At 57.0% G+C, this 15,564-nt stretch overlaps 1 protein-coding gene across 18 annotated transcripts in view; it reads right to left on the bottom strand.

The window, feature by feature from the left end:
• Positions 1 to 3,818: 3,818 nt before the first annotated feature.
• AMBRA1 (autophagy and beclin 1 regulator 1) overlaps positions 3,819 to 15,564 on the bottom strand; it is a 173,684-nt gene continuing 161,938 nt past the window's right edge. For 11 of the 18 annotated variants that reach the window (XM_064576526.1, XM_064576527.1, XM_064576525.1 and 8 more), the window contains 3 exons: positions 12,332 to 12,424; positions 10,851 to 11,044; positions 3,819 to 5,411 (listed from right to left, as the gene is read on the bottom strand). In XM_064576526.1, the coding sequence (XP_064432596.1) occupies positions 4,915 to 5,411; positions 10,851 to 11,044; positions 12,332 to 12,424 (784 nt within the window). In that variant the 3' untranslated portion in view covers positions 3,819 to 4,914. Of the gene's footprint in view, positions 8,158 to 10,850; positions 11,045 to 12,331; positions 12,425 to 15,564 lie in introns of those variants that run through there. The other 7 variants (XM_045893805.3, XM_045893806.3, XM_045893808.3 and 4 more) reach the window with 5 other exon arrangements.

Genomic DNA, 15,564 nt, shown 5'->3' with positions numbered 1-15,564 from the left:
CGCAGCTCCTGGCGCTGTGGCTTCGACTCGCGCTCACGCTCGCACTTTTCCCCGAGCCGCGTGATGTCACGGGGAAGCAGCCAATCCTGGTGGGGCCGCGCCGCCCGCCCCGGGCCGGCCACCCAACTGCGACGCGCGGGGGGCACCACCCGGGGCATCGGGAACCCCAGCTACGCGCGCCCCTCACTGGAGCCGGCCGACAGCTCCGCGCTCGGCCACTGTAGGGGCACCGCCCACGGTTGACAGTACGGCTTAGCGGGGGGCGCTGCCCTCTCGGGAGGCTGGGGTGGGGGGTGGGGTGGGGTGTCCGCGTTGTCATGGGGACGCGGCGCCCCCTCGCGGGCTGGGGAGGGAGCTGGCAGCCCCGTCTGGCTGCGCTCTCCGCCTCCGCTCTGACCAAGCACCCGGGACCTGGAGGTGGTCTCGCGCCCCTCCTGGACCACCCTCCCTACAGGGCCCCGCTCACAGTGGGACCTCGGAGGCGCGAGTGTTTGACCCCAGCAAGAGGTTACGGGTGGGTGGGGTCGGCTCAGCCGTCACGGTTCCGTCGGGGCAGAGAGCCGAGGACCGGCAGTTTCCAGCCTCAGGGCCGCATGTCGGCCGCCGGGCTATCAGAGAAGACGGGCGCCGTCGGGGCCTAGAAAGGAGCTGGAGAGAGAAGACAGGCAACAGTCCGCCAGGGAGAGAGGAGCCCGCCCATCGCACACAACCCCTGCCCGGCCCCCCACCCCCGCCGCCCGGCTCCCGGCTCCCGCGCTGCAGGCCGGGGAAGGGGTGCGCATCCTCTCTCCAAGCCCCGGGATGGGACGCGCCGCCTAGCTAGCCGCGGCCGGAGGGCGAGTTCACCGATGCCTGTGAGGGAAAGCTGAGTGCCCAAGGTCACCCGGGGCGGAGCCCGGAACGAGACCCCAGAGGGCGAGCGGTCTCTTGAGGTCTCCGGGAACCGCACGGGTCGGGGCCTGGGGACTTGGGGCCTTGCCTGTGAGGAGCGGGAGGGCCCGAGAGTCCGCGGCTGGGGCGTCCGCGGGACCGAGTCGGGTGGCTTCAGCACCTTGGAGAGCTCCGCCTCGACACTGACCTTGTAGGCTCCGCTCCGCGCTCCAAGGCAGCCGCGTTTCTGCCTCCATCTGACACGACCCTTCCTGGGGCCAGCCAGGGTCGGACTCATCCCTCCCCCCACCACGCCCAGGTCCTGAGCCTTGTCACCCCAAACTCTTTGAGCGCAAACACCCGATTAACCTTAAGACCGCCGGTTCCTTCTCTTGGAAAAACAACTCAGGTCCCGCCCCTCCACCCTCCCGCAGGACCGGGCGGGGGGCTGTGAGGGGGGCGGTGGAGGCGGGTAAGGCAGTGGAGGGGAGGCGGCAGGAGCTGCCAGAGAAGGGGCGGGAATTGGGGTAAGAGCCAGCGCTGCGGGTCTTTTGGTGTGGAGTTCCCCACGCTGACTGAGGAAGAGGTCCTCGGGTGCTCCCCAGGGCAGTTGGAATTGGCTGTTTAGGCTTAGAGTGAAAAGCCATCGTCCTTTATGTGAATGATCCGGTCTCCCATGAGCCTCATAACCAAGGACGAGAGAAGATATTGTTCTTGCCCCCACTTCACAGATGAAGAAAGGGGCTCAGTTGGTTCATATGACAATCAGATAACAGTCCTGCCCTTGTTCCACTTTGCCATAAATCCAGGAGAGGGTGGTGCTCCTAGGAAGGTGGAATTGTGGGGTGTGTGTGTGTGTAATGGGGAGAGGGGGGCGGCCAGATACTTACAAAGTCACACAGGAAACAAGCCAGGCCAAGGACTGGAGGCCACAGAAATCAGAAATGTCTCCAACCACTGCCTTGAGTTCTTCCAGAAACTGTCAGGCAAGGTTGCTCCAGTTTTCCTGAAACCCTTACCATGTGGTAGGGTTGGCCACTCCAATCCCAGACCCAATAGTGGAACTGTGGAGAGCTGAGTTGGGAACCGGGGTACCTGGTTTTGTGTTTGCTCTCTGCCTTTGACTCAACTGGGTTCATAGACAACTTGGGTCTATAGAACTCCTCTGAACCGAATTCCTCATCTCCAAACGGGATTGCCAAGCTCTGCCCTGCTGACCCCACAACCTTGTTATGACAGGCAAGGGGCCCTGAGGCTTTACTACTGGTAGGGGAGCTTCCATCCACCAGGCAAGGGCTTTCTAAAGAAGGGAAGGGGTTGATGTGGAAACACAAGTTTGACAGGTAGCTGCTGGGTTCACCCTTGGCTAGACAGGGCACAGGCAAGGCAGGCAGGACCAAATTTGGATCCTCTCATCCACAAGGCATCTTCATACCCCGTTTTCCAAAATAACAGAGCAAGTCGGGTTCTCATCTGGGTTCAAACTCTGGCTCAGTTAGTTGTGTGGTCTGGGGCGGGGGGTGGGGGGATAGTACCAGTACCTATCTGGGAGGGCTTCTGTGATGAGGATCGAGATAGTACACATTGAGTCCTTGGCACGTGGTTTATACTCAACAAATTCATAGTCCATACTGTCAGACCAAGGAATTCCTCTCCTGGGGGGTTGTGGGATGGGAGTGCGTGGGTGGAGGGCAGGGATTGCAGTGGGGCAATCCTTCGGTCCTTCAATGAGTAGTTCAAATCCTACCTCTTCTAAGAAGCCTGGCCCTAACCACTCCAGTGCTGACCTAGAATGACTCGAAATTATAGAGTTCCAAGTAACTGTAAGAGGTTACATAATACAAGCCCTGTATCCTACTACAAGGGAAGAAAGTGGAGCAGAGAAAAGGCAGGTGGCTTGCCCAAGGTCACACAGCTGGTTGATGTGTCTTTTAGTCCAGAACCCACTCTTCTGTGGGTTCTGGACTAAAATGTTCTAGAAAATTCTAGCGTTCGTAACTGTAATAGCTCTACACACTGTTTTGTATTACTTGCTTGCCCATTTAATCTTTTGGTTTTGTCTCTGTTGGTACAGTAATTCTACAAGTCCCAGAGGATGTGGGACAGAGTCGGGCACACAAGAGATAGTCAAGAAATAGATGATGCTGGGGCACCTGTGTGGCTCAGTAGGTTGAGCATCTGCCTTTGGTTCAGGTCATGATCCCAGGGTCCTGGAATCAGCAGGGAGCCTGCTTCTCCCTCTCCCTCTGCCCCCCTCCCCAACTCATGCTTGCTCTCTAATAAATAAAATCTTTTAAAAAAGAAGAAAGAAATAGTTGTTGCTGGCAAAAATCCCTGGGGTGGCTCTGTTTTCCTTGTACCCTTCTGTAAGAGTTGGGGCAAGTATCGTCCCACGTTCTAACTGGCTTGAAACTCAAAGTGGCCAAGGCCCACAATTACGGCAGGCCCTTCAGCCACTCTGCTAAGGACAAAAAGTAAAGGGGAACCTGAGCAGCCACAAATGGCATCTTAGAGGGATGCCTGTAGACAAGACCAAGTTCCCTGCCTGGCCAGCCCAGACACCCATGATAGGTGGTTTCCGGGGACCAGAGAGGATCCAGCAGCTTTTTGGCCAGTCCCAGTCACATCTTCATTCCAGACCCACAGTCCTGGGTAGGAAGCAATCAGGACGGGTGACTTTCCATCATTCTTACCTACCCACCTGTCACTGTTAAGGCTGCCCCAATCCTTAGCAGGCCCGGGGGAAGCAGGAGGTGGTGAGGCACAGAGACCCAGCACATGTGGCAGCCCGTACCTGACTGGCTTCTTCTTCTGAGGTGACAGGGCTCCCCACATAGGACAGCAGCACCAGACACAGTGCCTGACAGAACCCAGGCCCGCTTAGTTCAATGACGCCCCTCCCCCACCCGCACCCCCAACACCACCCCCTCCTTCATCCTCCATGGAAACAAACAGAGAGGAGCCTGGTGAGGGGCATGTCATCATTTTAATGATGTAGATCTTTGGTGTTTCCCTCATTAGCAGTCAGACTATCCCCTCTCCTCCCACCACAATGTTTCTATGATGAGTTACAAACAGAAAAGAAATCACATTTTCATACTAAAAACAAAATAATCAGAGCCTTGATTTCTCCACTAGAAACTACACGTACAGTTCAAGATTCCACATGCAACACCTTAAGTCACAGACCGAGACCTCACACTCTGACCTGGAGTCTCATCCCCTCCCCCAGCCTGGGTCTGGCTTTGGCCTGGGCTCATGTAATACTGCCACCCACAGGTGCTGCTCTGAGGGCTGGGGAGGGGGCAGGGGGAGAGGAGCTTGGTGGACAAGCCCCGGGGGCTGGCCAGCCTACACCCCCCACTCCTGAGTGAGGACCTGCCCACCGTCCCTTGACCCCATCCTGTATCAGGCAAGCAGGCTGCTCCCTTGGCTCCATGGTTGTCCCCCATCAGTAAGTGCAGGAAGTCCCTGTCTTCAGGAATCTGGGAGCCTGGCCTGACCCGTGGCTGTGGTCTCTGTGGGGTAAGATGATAAAGAGAGGCTGAAGCTCTGGAAGGCTCAGAGACACAGGTGGTTCCTGGGGCCCAGGCTGCTCCTCCTGCTCTTGGGCTCCTAGTGGCCCCCCACAGGGGGCCAGGGCAAAGCTGCCCCAGCGGCCACTGTCCCGGATGGTTTGGCCCCAATCTGGAAGACAGTTCACCCTTCTGGGGCTCTCTGCCCAAGGGTGAGTCTCTTCAGCCATGTTTCTAGGAGAAAGGGGGGTTCATGGCAGGGATACCCACTTCCTCCTCCATTCACACGGAGCACAGCAGTATGGCTCCCCTGGGCTCCAGATCCTGGAAGGTTCTAGTCCCGAGGCAAGCCCTGCCCATTCGACTGCCTCATGCCCACTGCCTCTGACTTCACTCGACAATCCCCCCCACCCTGCTCCTGTTCCCTGATGCAGCCCGCAGCTCTTCCGCGCGTACAGTTCCCAGTCAGCTGTGAGGTCCGGTTTCTGCTCAGCGGTTCGAGGGGGAGCACCAGTGCACACATGGGTCTCTACCTGTTCCGTGGCTCCCTGCTGGGGCCTGCAGCTTCCCCCCGGCCGCTGCCACCGCCATCAGCAAGGTGACTGTTACTGGTCAGATCGCAGTGCAGGGTTGGTCCTTCGGTGCCGGGAAGGGGGAGAGGGGAGGGGACCGGGGAGGAAGGCGGCAGGGGTGGCTGGGGCGGCTCCCGCCCGGGGGCACCAGGCTGGTCCCAGGAGGCTGTCCGGGGGCTCAGGCCCCGCTCTGCCAGCTGCCCAGGCTCCGGGAGCAGTCCCCGAGAGGCGGAGGGCCGGGGCGAGGCAGCGCGGGCGGCCGTGGGCTCAGCGCCGGTCTGGGAGCCACGGTGGATGCGGTGGCTGACGATGATGCTGTTGCCGAAGCCACCCATGGAGGCCATGGTGGTGCTCTGCTCCCGCTGCACCACGGCTGTCATGCCCCCTTCCGCCATCAGCCGCTGGATCCTGCTGAGGGCATCTTCCCCGCTTGCACCGGACTCTGAGCCCTCACCTGGAAGGTAGGGAGCACAGGACAGAGGGGGTTCGTGGCTGACCGGGGCCACTGAGGCAGGCAGGCCACCGTGAGGAGGAGCTGGGGGATTCTCTGCCAAAAGCAGAAACGAGAAGAGTCCGACTCCCTCTTTTGGAGGATCAGAGACTTGAAAGCTAGACAAGATTCCCCAAATGGTCGTAATTCCCACTTCTGTTCTACTGGTGGGGAAACTGAGGCTGAGGATGGCATGAGGTGGCCAAGGCCACTCAGCCAGTTAAGAGGCAGAGCTGGACCAGAAGGAGGGCATTTGGCACAAGTGGCAGGCTAGTCACTACATGAACGAAGGTGGCCGGGGTGGACACAGATGGCTTACTTTGTCTGCTGTCTCCCTGTCCGGGAAACTGGGAGACCTGGCCCAGAGAGAGGGCGTGCTGCCTGGTGTGTGGAAAGAGGGGGCAACCCACAGCGTGTGGCCCAAAGGCAAATAGTCTGCTCTGCCTCATTTCAAAGCTGTGCTGTCTTCCCTCAGTGTTGTTCTGTTTACTTCCTAAAAGCCCACGAGAAAGACTGGGTTTTTAACTGTTCCCTAGAAGGCATTCTGTCTCCTCTCTTCCCTCTTTCCGAAACCACCAGCTTTCCCAAGCTGTTTCCCATTTACTGTTCTCCTTGGGTTGCGCTGGATGCCTGATACCCTCATCCTTCCCTGGAGACAGCCAACTGCCCAGGCCTGAGGCTTCAGCCCACATCTCCAGGGAGGGAGAGAAGGTTCTGTTCCTTCCCCAAAGGCCTGGGCATTCCCACTCCCCTTGTGGGGGAGCAAAGGAGGCTCTGGCTCAAACCCATTCTGTGCTCACTAGCTGTGTGACCTTGGATGAGTCCCTTAACATCCACCTTGCACAGTGTGCTGGGCCAAGGAAATGGGGTAATGGGCATGGTGGGCACTTGGCGACGGCTGTGGTGATTAACCTGGGGCCTGGGAGTGGGGCTCCATCCTGAGGGACCCTCCCTCCACCTGTGCTCAGCCCCCTGGCTGACCCAAGCCTGTGGGCAACTACGATCAAGACCCCTGGGGCTGTCAGGGCTAGCACTACCTATCAATTTATTTCCTTCGGCTACTTGCTGGCCAGTTTGAGATTCTGCAGATTTGGGGGCGCTGATGGTGAGGGTTTTTCTTTTTTTGGGTACTTATTGTCAACAGCTATTTTTGTAAGACTTTTTTTTGCTCCCTCCCTGTCCAGTCCCTTTTCTCTGCTTGCCTTGTTAGAGCTGGATTTCCAGCCAGCCAGTTCCACAGCTTCGCGGTGGCTAAGGCCCCATTAGATCTTTCCCTCCTTGTTAGTGCTTGGCAGCCTCACGCCATGGGTCTTCGTCAGGCGCTTCTCTTCAGCACTCAGCAGTGGGGACTCGGCCTCAGCTTTCACTTACGTGCCTGCGGTTTGTGTTTCTCCCCTTTTCTCCCCATCAACGCTCCCCATCCTCCCCCAACCCCCTAAGGCGGCTGCCCTTCCCTGCTTCCCCCTCCGACAGCTCAGCGCCAACTCCCAGGGCAGAAGAAAAGTCTCTGAAGGGCTCTTAGCACTCCTCCCAGGGGGCAAAGCCTTCCAACAGTGGGGCAGAGGGTAAGAGGAAAGGTCAACCAGGGCCTCGGTGCCAGCACAGCTCCTATCCTGTGAGCCCAAAGGGCTGCCTGGCGAGGCCCCCTGGGGACCTCTCTGTGCTCGCTGCCACCCCCACTGCTTTCCAAGAACTTTGTGCACTGAGGGCCTTCCCAGCTGGGTCTGGGATGTGCAGGGTGCTGGCCCGAGGCCTGCTGGCGTTGTCGCTCACTGTGCTGGGCTCTGTGCCTAGCGAACTATCAGCTCTTTTCATGAAGCTCCCTTCCAGGGCCAGGACAGGGCTGCCTTGGGGCCCCAAGGGCGGTGCCACAGCCAGGTCCTCGGAGAGGCCCTCCTGCCCTTTCCCACTGCACCCGTGGCTCTGCCCTTGGCCATGTTTCACCACGACTGTGGCTGTATTTCGTGACTGGGCTTCTTGCTTATCACTTCCCTTTCCACCCAGCCTCCACGCTGCTGCTATTACCATTCTAATAAAGCTCAGATTCACTGAGTTCTAGTTAAGTCCCTAATCTGTTTAAAACCCAGAAATTCCAAGGGCCCTCAAAGTTGTCAAGATGCCTTAGCACGACATTTAAGGGCCCTCTGGTCAGGTCGTAGCCACTTCCCTGAGCATCCTCCCTTCCTGCACCAATGATCTTACCAAAGCCAACGGGGCACTGCGGTGAGCCTGCCTGCCCCTGCTCACACACACTGGGGACACCCTGGGGATGTCAAGGTCAATGTGAATACCACCCCTCCCACCTGGCCTTCGGGGGACCCCAGCTGGGAGTGGCTGCTCTCTCCCTGAGCCCTCGCAGTGCCCCACGCCTCCGTGTGTGTCATCTGTGGCTTGGTATCTTCCTCCTGGGCTGCAGGTCCCTGCAGGCCTCCGAGTAAGTTTTATCCATCTTTGGGTCCGGTGGCTAATGCGTGGTCTTGCCCTTGGTGTCCATCTGGCACGTGAACGTGTGGCTGAATGAAAGGGCTCCCAGGCTGACTACAGGTGCTCCAGACTTAAGGTAGTCTGTGAAACCTGGTCACACGTCACCCTCTGCTGCGCGGGAAGTGCGGAAGCGCTTGTTCCCTTTCTGGGCTTGCTTTCGAAGGAGAAGACAATGCTCTCATCTCTGAAGCTGCTTCCCTCTGCGACACCTTTGGATTCCTGGTGCCTAACACAGTATCAGTCATAAAGTAAGAGCTCCAAAGAGACCAGACGGAAGAAGTTAAGCTGTGCCCGTGGCCGGCTTCCTCACGGCTAGTGCACACAGCTGTGAGCTGAGCTTCTCTCCCAGGGACTCCAAGCCAAGGCTAAGAGCCACTGGAAGCAGCTAGCACATTCTGCAAGAAGAAAACACACTGGAGCCTGAGGGAAAAGGCAGCTGTGGCCGGGGATCCAAGCTATTAGCTCTAGGAGCAGTAGTGGCCACAGAGGTTAATTCTGCTGTCTCCTTCCCTAGCCAAAGCATTTCTTTTTGCCTTTGAAAAATGGGAAATTGAGTTAGTGTTGACAGGATATCTTTTCCTTGGCAAGTTCTAAGGTACTTTCTGAGTGCGGAGGCCAGGATGGGATCAGCAAGTTCCCATAATGCCCTGTAACTGCATTTAATTCTGGGGCTTTCACTGCCCAGAAGAGGGAAGCCAGGCTGAGTGGAAGGGAAAGGAGGAGCTGCCCTTCCTGCCCTCGGGGGACCCGTTAGCCTTCCAGCCCCTCGCTTTCCACCTTTGCTGTTCCCTGGCCCCGGGCCCAGGCTACTGTAGCGGGGCTCTCATCTGCACCAGACAAGAAAAGGCCCAGGCAACCTTTCTCCAGCGGTCAGAGACAGGCAGGAGTGAGCACAGCCAAGCTCAGGGGCAGGCTGCCTTTGCCTTCACACAATCCATCCATTCCACAAACTTCCTGAGTGCCTACTGTATGCCGGGAGGCACTGGATCAGTGTGGAGAGCAAAGAGCGAGCCCAGGGAACGCTCCCCTCCATTTCCGAGTGACAGGGTAGGGAAGCTTTGAAGGTGGACAAGCTAAAAAGCTGATAACTTGCAAAATTCCCGTGGAAGGCTCTTCCTGGAAGTCCTATAAAGAGCTGAAGAGACTTTAATCCAATCTTTAGAGAGTCAGAAAATGAAGAGTGGCCTGGAAACCCTTCTGTGCTGACAAGAAAAGGGCTAAGGGAGGAGGGGCAGCCCCAGAACGTGAGTCAGTCAGGCAGGGCCGTTTCCCCCACTAACCCCCCTGGGCCTCTGGTGTGTAGGGGTGCACAGGCGTTCCCGCCCTGGCCCCACCTTCTAGCAAGGGCCAGGAAAAGGGTCACCTAACTTCACTAAGGGCTTCCTCTACATGTTCCTGCAGCTGCGGCCATCAGTTGGCCAACACGGAGAGAGAGGAACAGGGGTGAGAGTGGAGGCAGCGGTGTGCGGAGCTGCGACACCTGCCTGCTGGATGGGAAAGGTGGGCCAGAGAGCCAGACTCTTGCTTCCTGGTCCCCTGCCTTGCTACCAGAGTGGCAGGAGAGGCTGGTGGTCCGGGGGGGAAGCACCTCAGAACAAGGCTCCTGGCGCCAGGAGAGATGGAGCTGGCCAGTGACATACCTCCCCACCACCCACACCTTTCCCCTTACTTCTGTCTGCGTGAGGGGCTTTCTGAAAGGGACTGGGGTGCTGAGAAGGACTGGGGTGCTGAGAAGGGCTGGGGTGCAGAGCTCCAGGCAAAGGTCATGGGGCCCCAGACCGACGCAGCGAGCTACCTGAGCCCACCCTGCCCGCACTCCAGCGCCGGAGGGCTGTACCTGCCGCAGAGCGCCTCTGGCCTCTGAAGAGCTCCCCCTCCGCCACCTGCTCTCCTCTGGGGCGAGGAGACACGATGGGAATGAGGTGCTGGCCTCTGAAACTGGCCACAACCAACAAAGAGTCATGGGCCTCAGATGAGGATGTGGCCTGGGCCCAAAAAACGGACTCAATTTTTAAAAATCTCCGTTCACGGTGGTGAAGGGACAGCGCCCTGCGTGGGGCTACAGGATGGAAAGCTGCTCCCTGGGAGACACAGGCAGATCTGTTACTCTGCTTCCCGCACACCACGGCTCTTCCTTCTGTGGCCGTTTTTTGAGCAAATGGCTCAACACAGACCCAAAGCATGTGTGTGTGCCTGGAGGCTGCCTTGTCTGAAGCTCCGACCGGCAAGGGGGCTGGGGCGCGGGTAAGGAGAGCGACTGGGTGAGAACAGCTTTCTTAGCACAGCTGCCGACAGACTCCAGAGTGGCTCAAGCTCTACCGCTGGGAAGTGCTAACTGGTTCTCAGAAGTGTGAGGCCAGCACAGAGCCAGGGCTGAGGCTGGCCGAGCCACGCCTGAGGAAGGTGAAGGAAGGGGCTGCTGGTGTGCCGGCCGCAGCCAGAACGGCAAGGAGCCATGGGTATAACCGCGGCTCGACAAGCTACCCTGTGGGTCAGCCCCGAAGCCCAGGCCCCGCGTGCCCAGGCCCCACGTGCTCGTCCCAGAACAAGAGCCTGTGGCACTGAGTCTCTCCTGCAGGCTCTTCCGTATCTAGGCCACTTCCTGTGTGCTCTCTCTGGAAGAACAGCCTGGATCCTCCAAGTTTTACAGAAGAGGGCGGTCAGGGTACTTGGTGGGAGCTGAGCAGAGCTGTACGAGCAGCTCAGCCTGCTGGGAACAATGAGCCAGATCAGGGAAACGCTGTTCCTGCCTGAGGACGCTCCTCGCGCCACCGGGGGAGCGTTCCCAAGCAGGTAAGAGGGTACTCCTTTGGAGAGGGGAGGGCCCTTTCTCAGCACCACTTGTCTCTGCGGAGGGGCCAGGAGGGGTGAGAGGACCCCCCCCGTCGTAATTCCCCTCTAGAATTATGTGACTCTTACCTTCCCCAGGACCCGAAGCCGCTGTCCCCGGCTCCTGTAGCTCCCTCTCTGTCTGCGTTTCGGCATTCTGCAGCTGAAGGGCCAGAGTCTGGGTGCCCTGAGATGTCACGGAGGTGGCGGGGTTCCGGGGCTGCAGCCCAATGGCGTTCATCAGACCCATGTCTCTGTCTGTCCTCCATGCAGCTCTGCTAGTTCTAGGTGGGGGAGAGGCAGACAGAAGTCAGGCAGGGCTTGGGACAGCACGCCTCCCAGAGTCCCACCTGTTCCCCACCGACCCTCAGGGCACAGCCCCCTGGAGCAGAGGCCACAGGCTCCAAAGACAAGCCCTGTGCTCCTGCGCTCCCTCCCGACGGCAGGTCATGCCTCTGGATCAGGCCAAGCTCTGGGACAATGAGAGGAGGCTGCAGAACCACCCAAGTTTGCAAACCAGCTAGTTCTGTCACTCCCTTAAACAGCGAGTGTCTTTCTGGGGAGGGAGAGGTGGCTGATCTTAAGACTCTTATTTACATTCAGGAAGCCACCAGCTGACATTTGTGGGACAAAGGGTGAGCAGCAGCAGAAGGACCTTTCCTCTCTTAGCTTTTCCTTCCCTCTAACTATATGCTGACAGGATTCTAGTTTAAATTCTTGGAATCTTCCCTGGCTCTCCACTTTGGAGGAAAAGCCCTTCTGGACTCCTTCAGGGCCTTCCCACAGCAGGTCCTTGAAGGCAGGCAGCACAAGCTGACCTGGGAGCAAGGCCCAGGCCCAAAGCCGGCAGCCCTCTTCCCTTGGGCATTTCCCCAGGTGCCAGCCCCTTGGGAGAGCTGGGGCTGGCAGCAGAGGGAGCCCAGGACTTCCGTGACAGGCACCAGCCACTCCTTTCTAGCTGCTTCTGGGGACTGTTCCTCTAGCTGTGCCCTATAATTCCTCTAGGAAGCAGCGATTGCCTAAGGTGTATTACTGACCCAGCACTTTTTGTCAGAATGTTCCAGTCTTCATTAATAAATTAAGTGATAAGTGGGTCGGTACCAGGTTTCTACTCTCTGGCCCCTGAGGAGGGTTTGTCCCTGGGCTACAGCTCTGAGCAGCTTGGTCCCCGAGGCCCTGGTCACCTGCAGCATTGTCCGCAGATTCTCCTTGGGCCACAAGCACAGTTCTTGGGGACAGCATCCCTCCCTAGTGCTGTCTTCTCTCCTTACCCCAGTGTGCCCAGACACCATGGCCAGGATGGGAAAGGGCCACAGGATGTCCTAGTTTGTTCTCAATCAAGACTCTAAGAGCAGAGGTTTTGTTCTCTTCCTCAGCCATAGAATGCTTTTCTCAAATGAAACTGCAAAAGCTCAATGCATGAAGCAGATCAAAGAGGAGCTGCTGTGGCTGAGGAGAGGCACCCAGAGAGCCCAGAGCAGTCCGGGGGCACTGCTCGAGAGCCCATCTGAAACAGGAGGAAGGGACAAGCCTCCCTCCTGCAGCTGTGCCCTCCTCCTTCCCAAACTCACCCAGGCCTTTCACTGCTCCTGCTGCTGGAGTGGACCGTGAAGACAGTCTCGTTCAGCTGGTCCCAGTAGTACTCAACACCAGAGTTTAAGGCCCTGAAAATCAGTTGGGAAGGGTGGAGGAGAAAAGGTGGAGAGCATTAGAGAAAGAAGGGCCAGAACTCCTTCCACCTCCTGGGCTTTGTGGACTGTGGCCCGACAGCCCTCTTTAGTCTCTCCTGGGGCGGAGCTGAGACCAGGACGCTCAGTACTGGAGCAATGCGGACGACTCTCCAACAGCCCAAATGCCTGTAGTGGTGGGTTTTTAGTCTCTTCCTTCCTCTGAACAATGCCTAACAAGCTCCTCCTTGGGCCTGAGAGATAGCTAAAGAATAGCCACCCTATCCGTAGGCAGTGGGTTAAGTGTTCTTCAGACATAAAGAAAGGAGCTAAGATGGCAAATGAGAGGCTGGGGAGGCCCTGGAGAGACAGGGTGCCATAGACAGCCCCACCTAAAGTCTGGACTTCGTGCTCCGAAACGGAGAAAGCATAGGCTCTTGCCACTGGGTCTTCCCTACTGCCATGGGGCAGGCAGGAAGGAAAATGAGGCACCTTACCATTCTCAGTTCTCCCACTGCCAACCCTGCCCTGCTTCCTCCTTTCCCTGTAATGGACCATTAAGCCGTTTCTTCTAATCGCCCATGGGCACTGCTACCAGAAGGGAAGCAGTGGCTTCTCATGTTTCTATAATGACCTACAAAGCCACCCCAGGCAGCAATCTTGTTACACAGACTGCTTTGCTTTTAAGGATTCCTTCCTGGAAGAGGTGTTACCTAGCAGTCACTGTGGTTGAGGGTGGGGTGCTGGTGGTGAAGGTGGGGACAGGAGATGGGGAAGAGGTGTCTGAGCCCATCAGAACTCTGGTGTCCCTGGGGCGTCTGGCTGGCTCAGTTGGTAGAGCATGGGACTCTTGATCTCGGGGTCGTGAGTTTGAGGCCCACGTTGGGCACAGACCTCACTTAAAAACAAAACAAGGGCGCCTGGGTGGCTCGGTTGTTAAGCGTCTGCCTTCAGCTCAGGTCATGATCCCAGGGTCCTGGGATCGAGCACCGCATCGGGCTCCCTGCTCAGCAGGAAGCCTGCTTCTCCCTCTCCCACTCTCTCTGCTTGTGTTCCTGCTCTATCTCTCTATCAAGTAAATAAATAAAATCTTTCAAAAAAACAAAACAAAACAAAACTCTGGTGTCCCTCTGGAGACTGAAAGAGATACTCAGAACAGCCGGCTTGGCTCCTAAATGGGAGGGGGCACCCACACGTGCTTGAAGAACCGTATCCCCCCCCCCCCAGTCCAGATATTGGAGCCCTATACCCACCCCAGTGTGACTGTAGCTGAAGAGAGGGTCTTTAGGAGGTAATTAAAGTTCAGTAAGGCCATAAGGGTGGGACTTGAATCCAAAAGGACTGTGGCTTTATAAGAAGAGTACAAAAGTGGGGTGCCTGGCTGGCTCAGTCAGTGGAACATGCAACTCTTGATCTTGGGGTTGAGCCCGCGTTGGGTGTAGAGATTATTTAAAAAAAAAATTTTTTTTTTAAAGATTTTATTTATTTATTTGACACAGGGAGACACAGTGAGAGAGGGAACACAAGCAGGGGGAGTTGGGAGAGGGAGAAGCAGGCTTCCCACGAAGCAGGGAGCCTGATGCGGGGCTCGATCCCAGGACCCCAGGATCATGACCTGAGCTGAAGGCAGACGCTTAAAGACTTAGCCACCCAGGCGCCCCTATTTAAAAATTTTATTTAAAAATAAAATCTCAGAAAAAAGAAGAAGAAAAAGAAAAAGAAGAATAAGAAAGAGATCTCTCGCTTTCTCCACCATGTGAGGACGCAGGAAGACAGCCCTCACCAGAACCCAACCCTGCTGGCTCCTCATCTCAGACTTCCAGCCTCCAGAACTGTGAGGAAATAAATTTCTGTTAAGATCCCCCAGTCTGTGGTGTTCTGTAACGGCTGCCCAAGCTAAGACAAGCTCCGACAAAAGCCAACTTTTTAATCTAGAGGCCTCAGCCATCTTCCTTTAATGGCAGAACTTCTTCAACAAAAAGCAGAGAAATCAAAGCCAGTGGGTCATGAGGGAAAGGCCAGCTGGGGGCGCGGGGCGGAGTGAAGTCAGGATTAGCCAGGATGGGCACCGGACAGGGCCTGGCTGACAAGGGACCACGTGTCAGGAGGCTGTGCTACTGCAGGTGAAGGGGAACAGGCCTAGGCTGGAACCCCTCATCTGTCTCTCGAGGGTCATGAAGATTCTGGGGACTGGACTTCACCTGAGGGCACGCGAGTGTCTTTGGAGGGAAAGAGCCACAGCCAAGCACAGGTGCTCTTCCTTCCCTGTCTGGTCTAACCGCTCCTGGCTACCCCCGGGGGCCCGCAGGGCTGCGGATTTGGTGTGATCTTCTTCAGACCATCCCTTTAAAAAGGAGCAGCTCCTTCCTCTTCAGAGCATTCAGCTATTTTTGTGGGTGTTGTCTGAGAAGAGCAGGGGCACTGCAGGGCAGGGGAGATAGGAGAGGACCTTCCACAACGGAAGAGGCAAAGGGCCAGAGGTCAACAACAGAGGCCTCCAAAAACAAAGCCATCATTGCAGAGTTTGCTGAGCAAATCCTGGCTGCATGAGGCCCCATGTGAAGCCAGCTGCCAGGGAGCCTCTGATTTACAAACTTGTCAAGATTTATTGACAGGTGGCAGTACCATCTGGGGCCCTGCCAAATCCTTCCTCTAATTCCTGCTAGCCAGGGCCGGTTAGCGACAACAAACTGTCCACACTAGACCTATGCTGAGCCATGAGCTGCACGACCAGGAACCTTCCCTTCCAGTCTCAGAAGACAGGCCACCTGAAGGCCCACTCTCTGGGCTGGGACTGTCAGCATGATGCTGACGATCAAAGGGTCCCCTCAAACACTTTCCATCTGGCAGCATGCAGTGTCAGCTCAGAGCTGTGGATTCAGGACATTCAGTGATGAGGTCGACGGCCAAGCAGCACGAGACAACGGAGTCTGGCAGATGTGCTTCTCCTGCCGCCCCCCCCATCCTTTCTGCCCCCCACCAACAGGTCTACTGGAGCCCGGACCTGTTCTACTTTCTGTGGTCAGAGCAGCTTGACTACAACAAGCTCGTGTTTAAAGTTTGGTTAAAATTCCAGGTACTGGACCAAGGATCAGACCTGAAGACACCCTGTCTGGCGACTAAAACTCTTAGCCTTC

Source organism: Mirounga angustirostris, unplaced genomic scaffold, assembly GCF_029215605.1.
Source record: "Mirounga angustirostris isolate CCGP_5_RB_7025 unplaced genomic scaffold, mMirAng1.0.hap1 SCAF_13, whole genome shotgun sequence".
NCBI classification, from domain to species: domain Eukaryota; kingdom Metazoa; phylum Chordata; class Mammalia; order Carnivora; family Phocidae; genus Mirounga; species Mirounga angustirostris.
The sequence above is the reverse complement of the archived record's forward strand: the minus strand, read 5'-3'. Positions and strand labels throughout refer to the sequence as shown.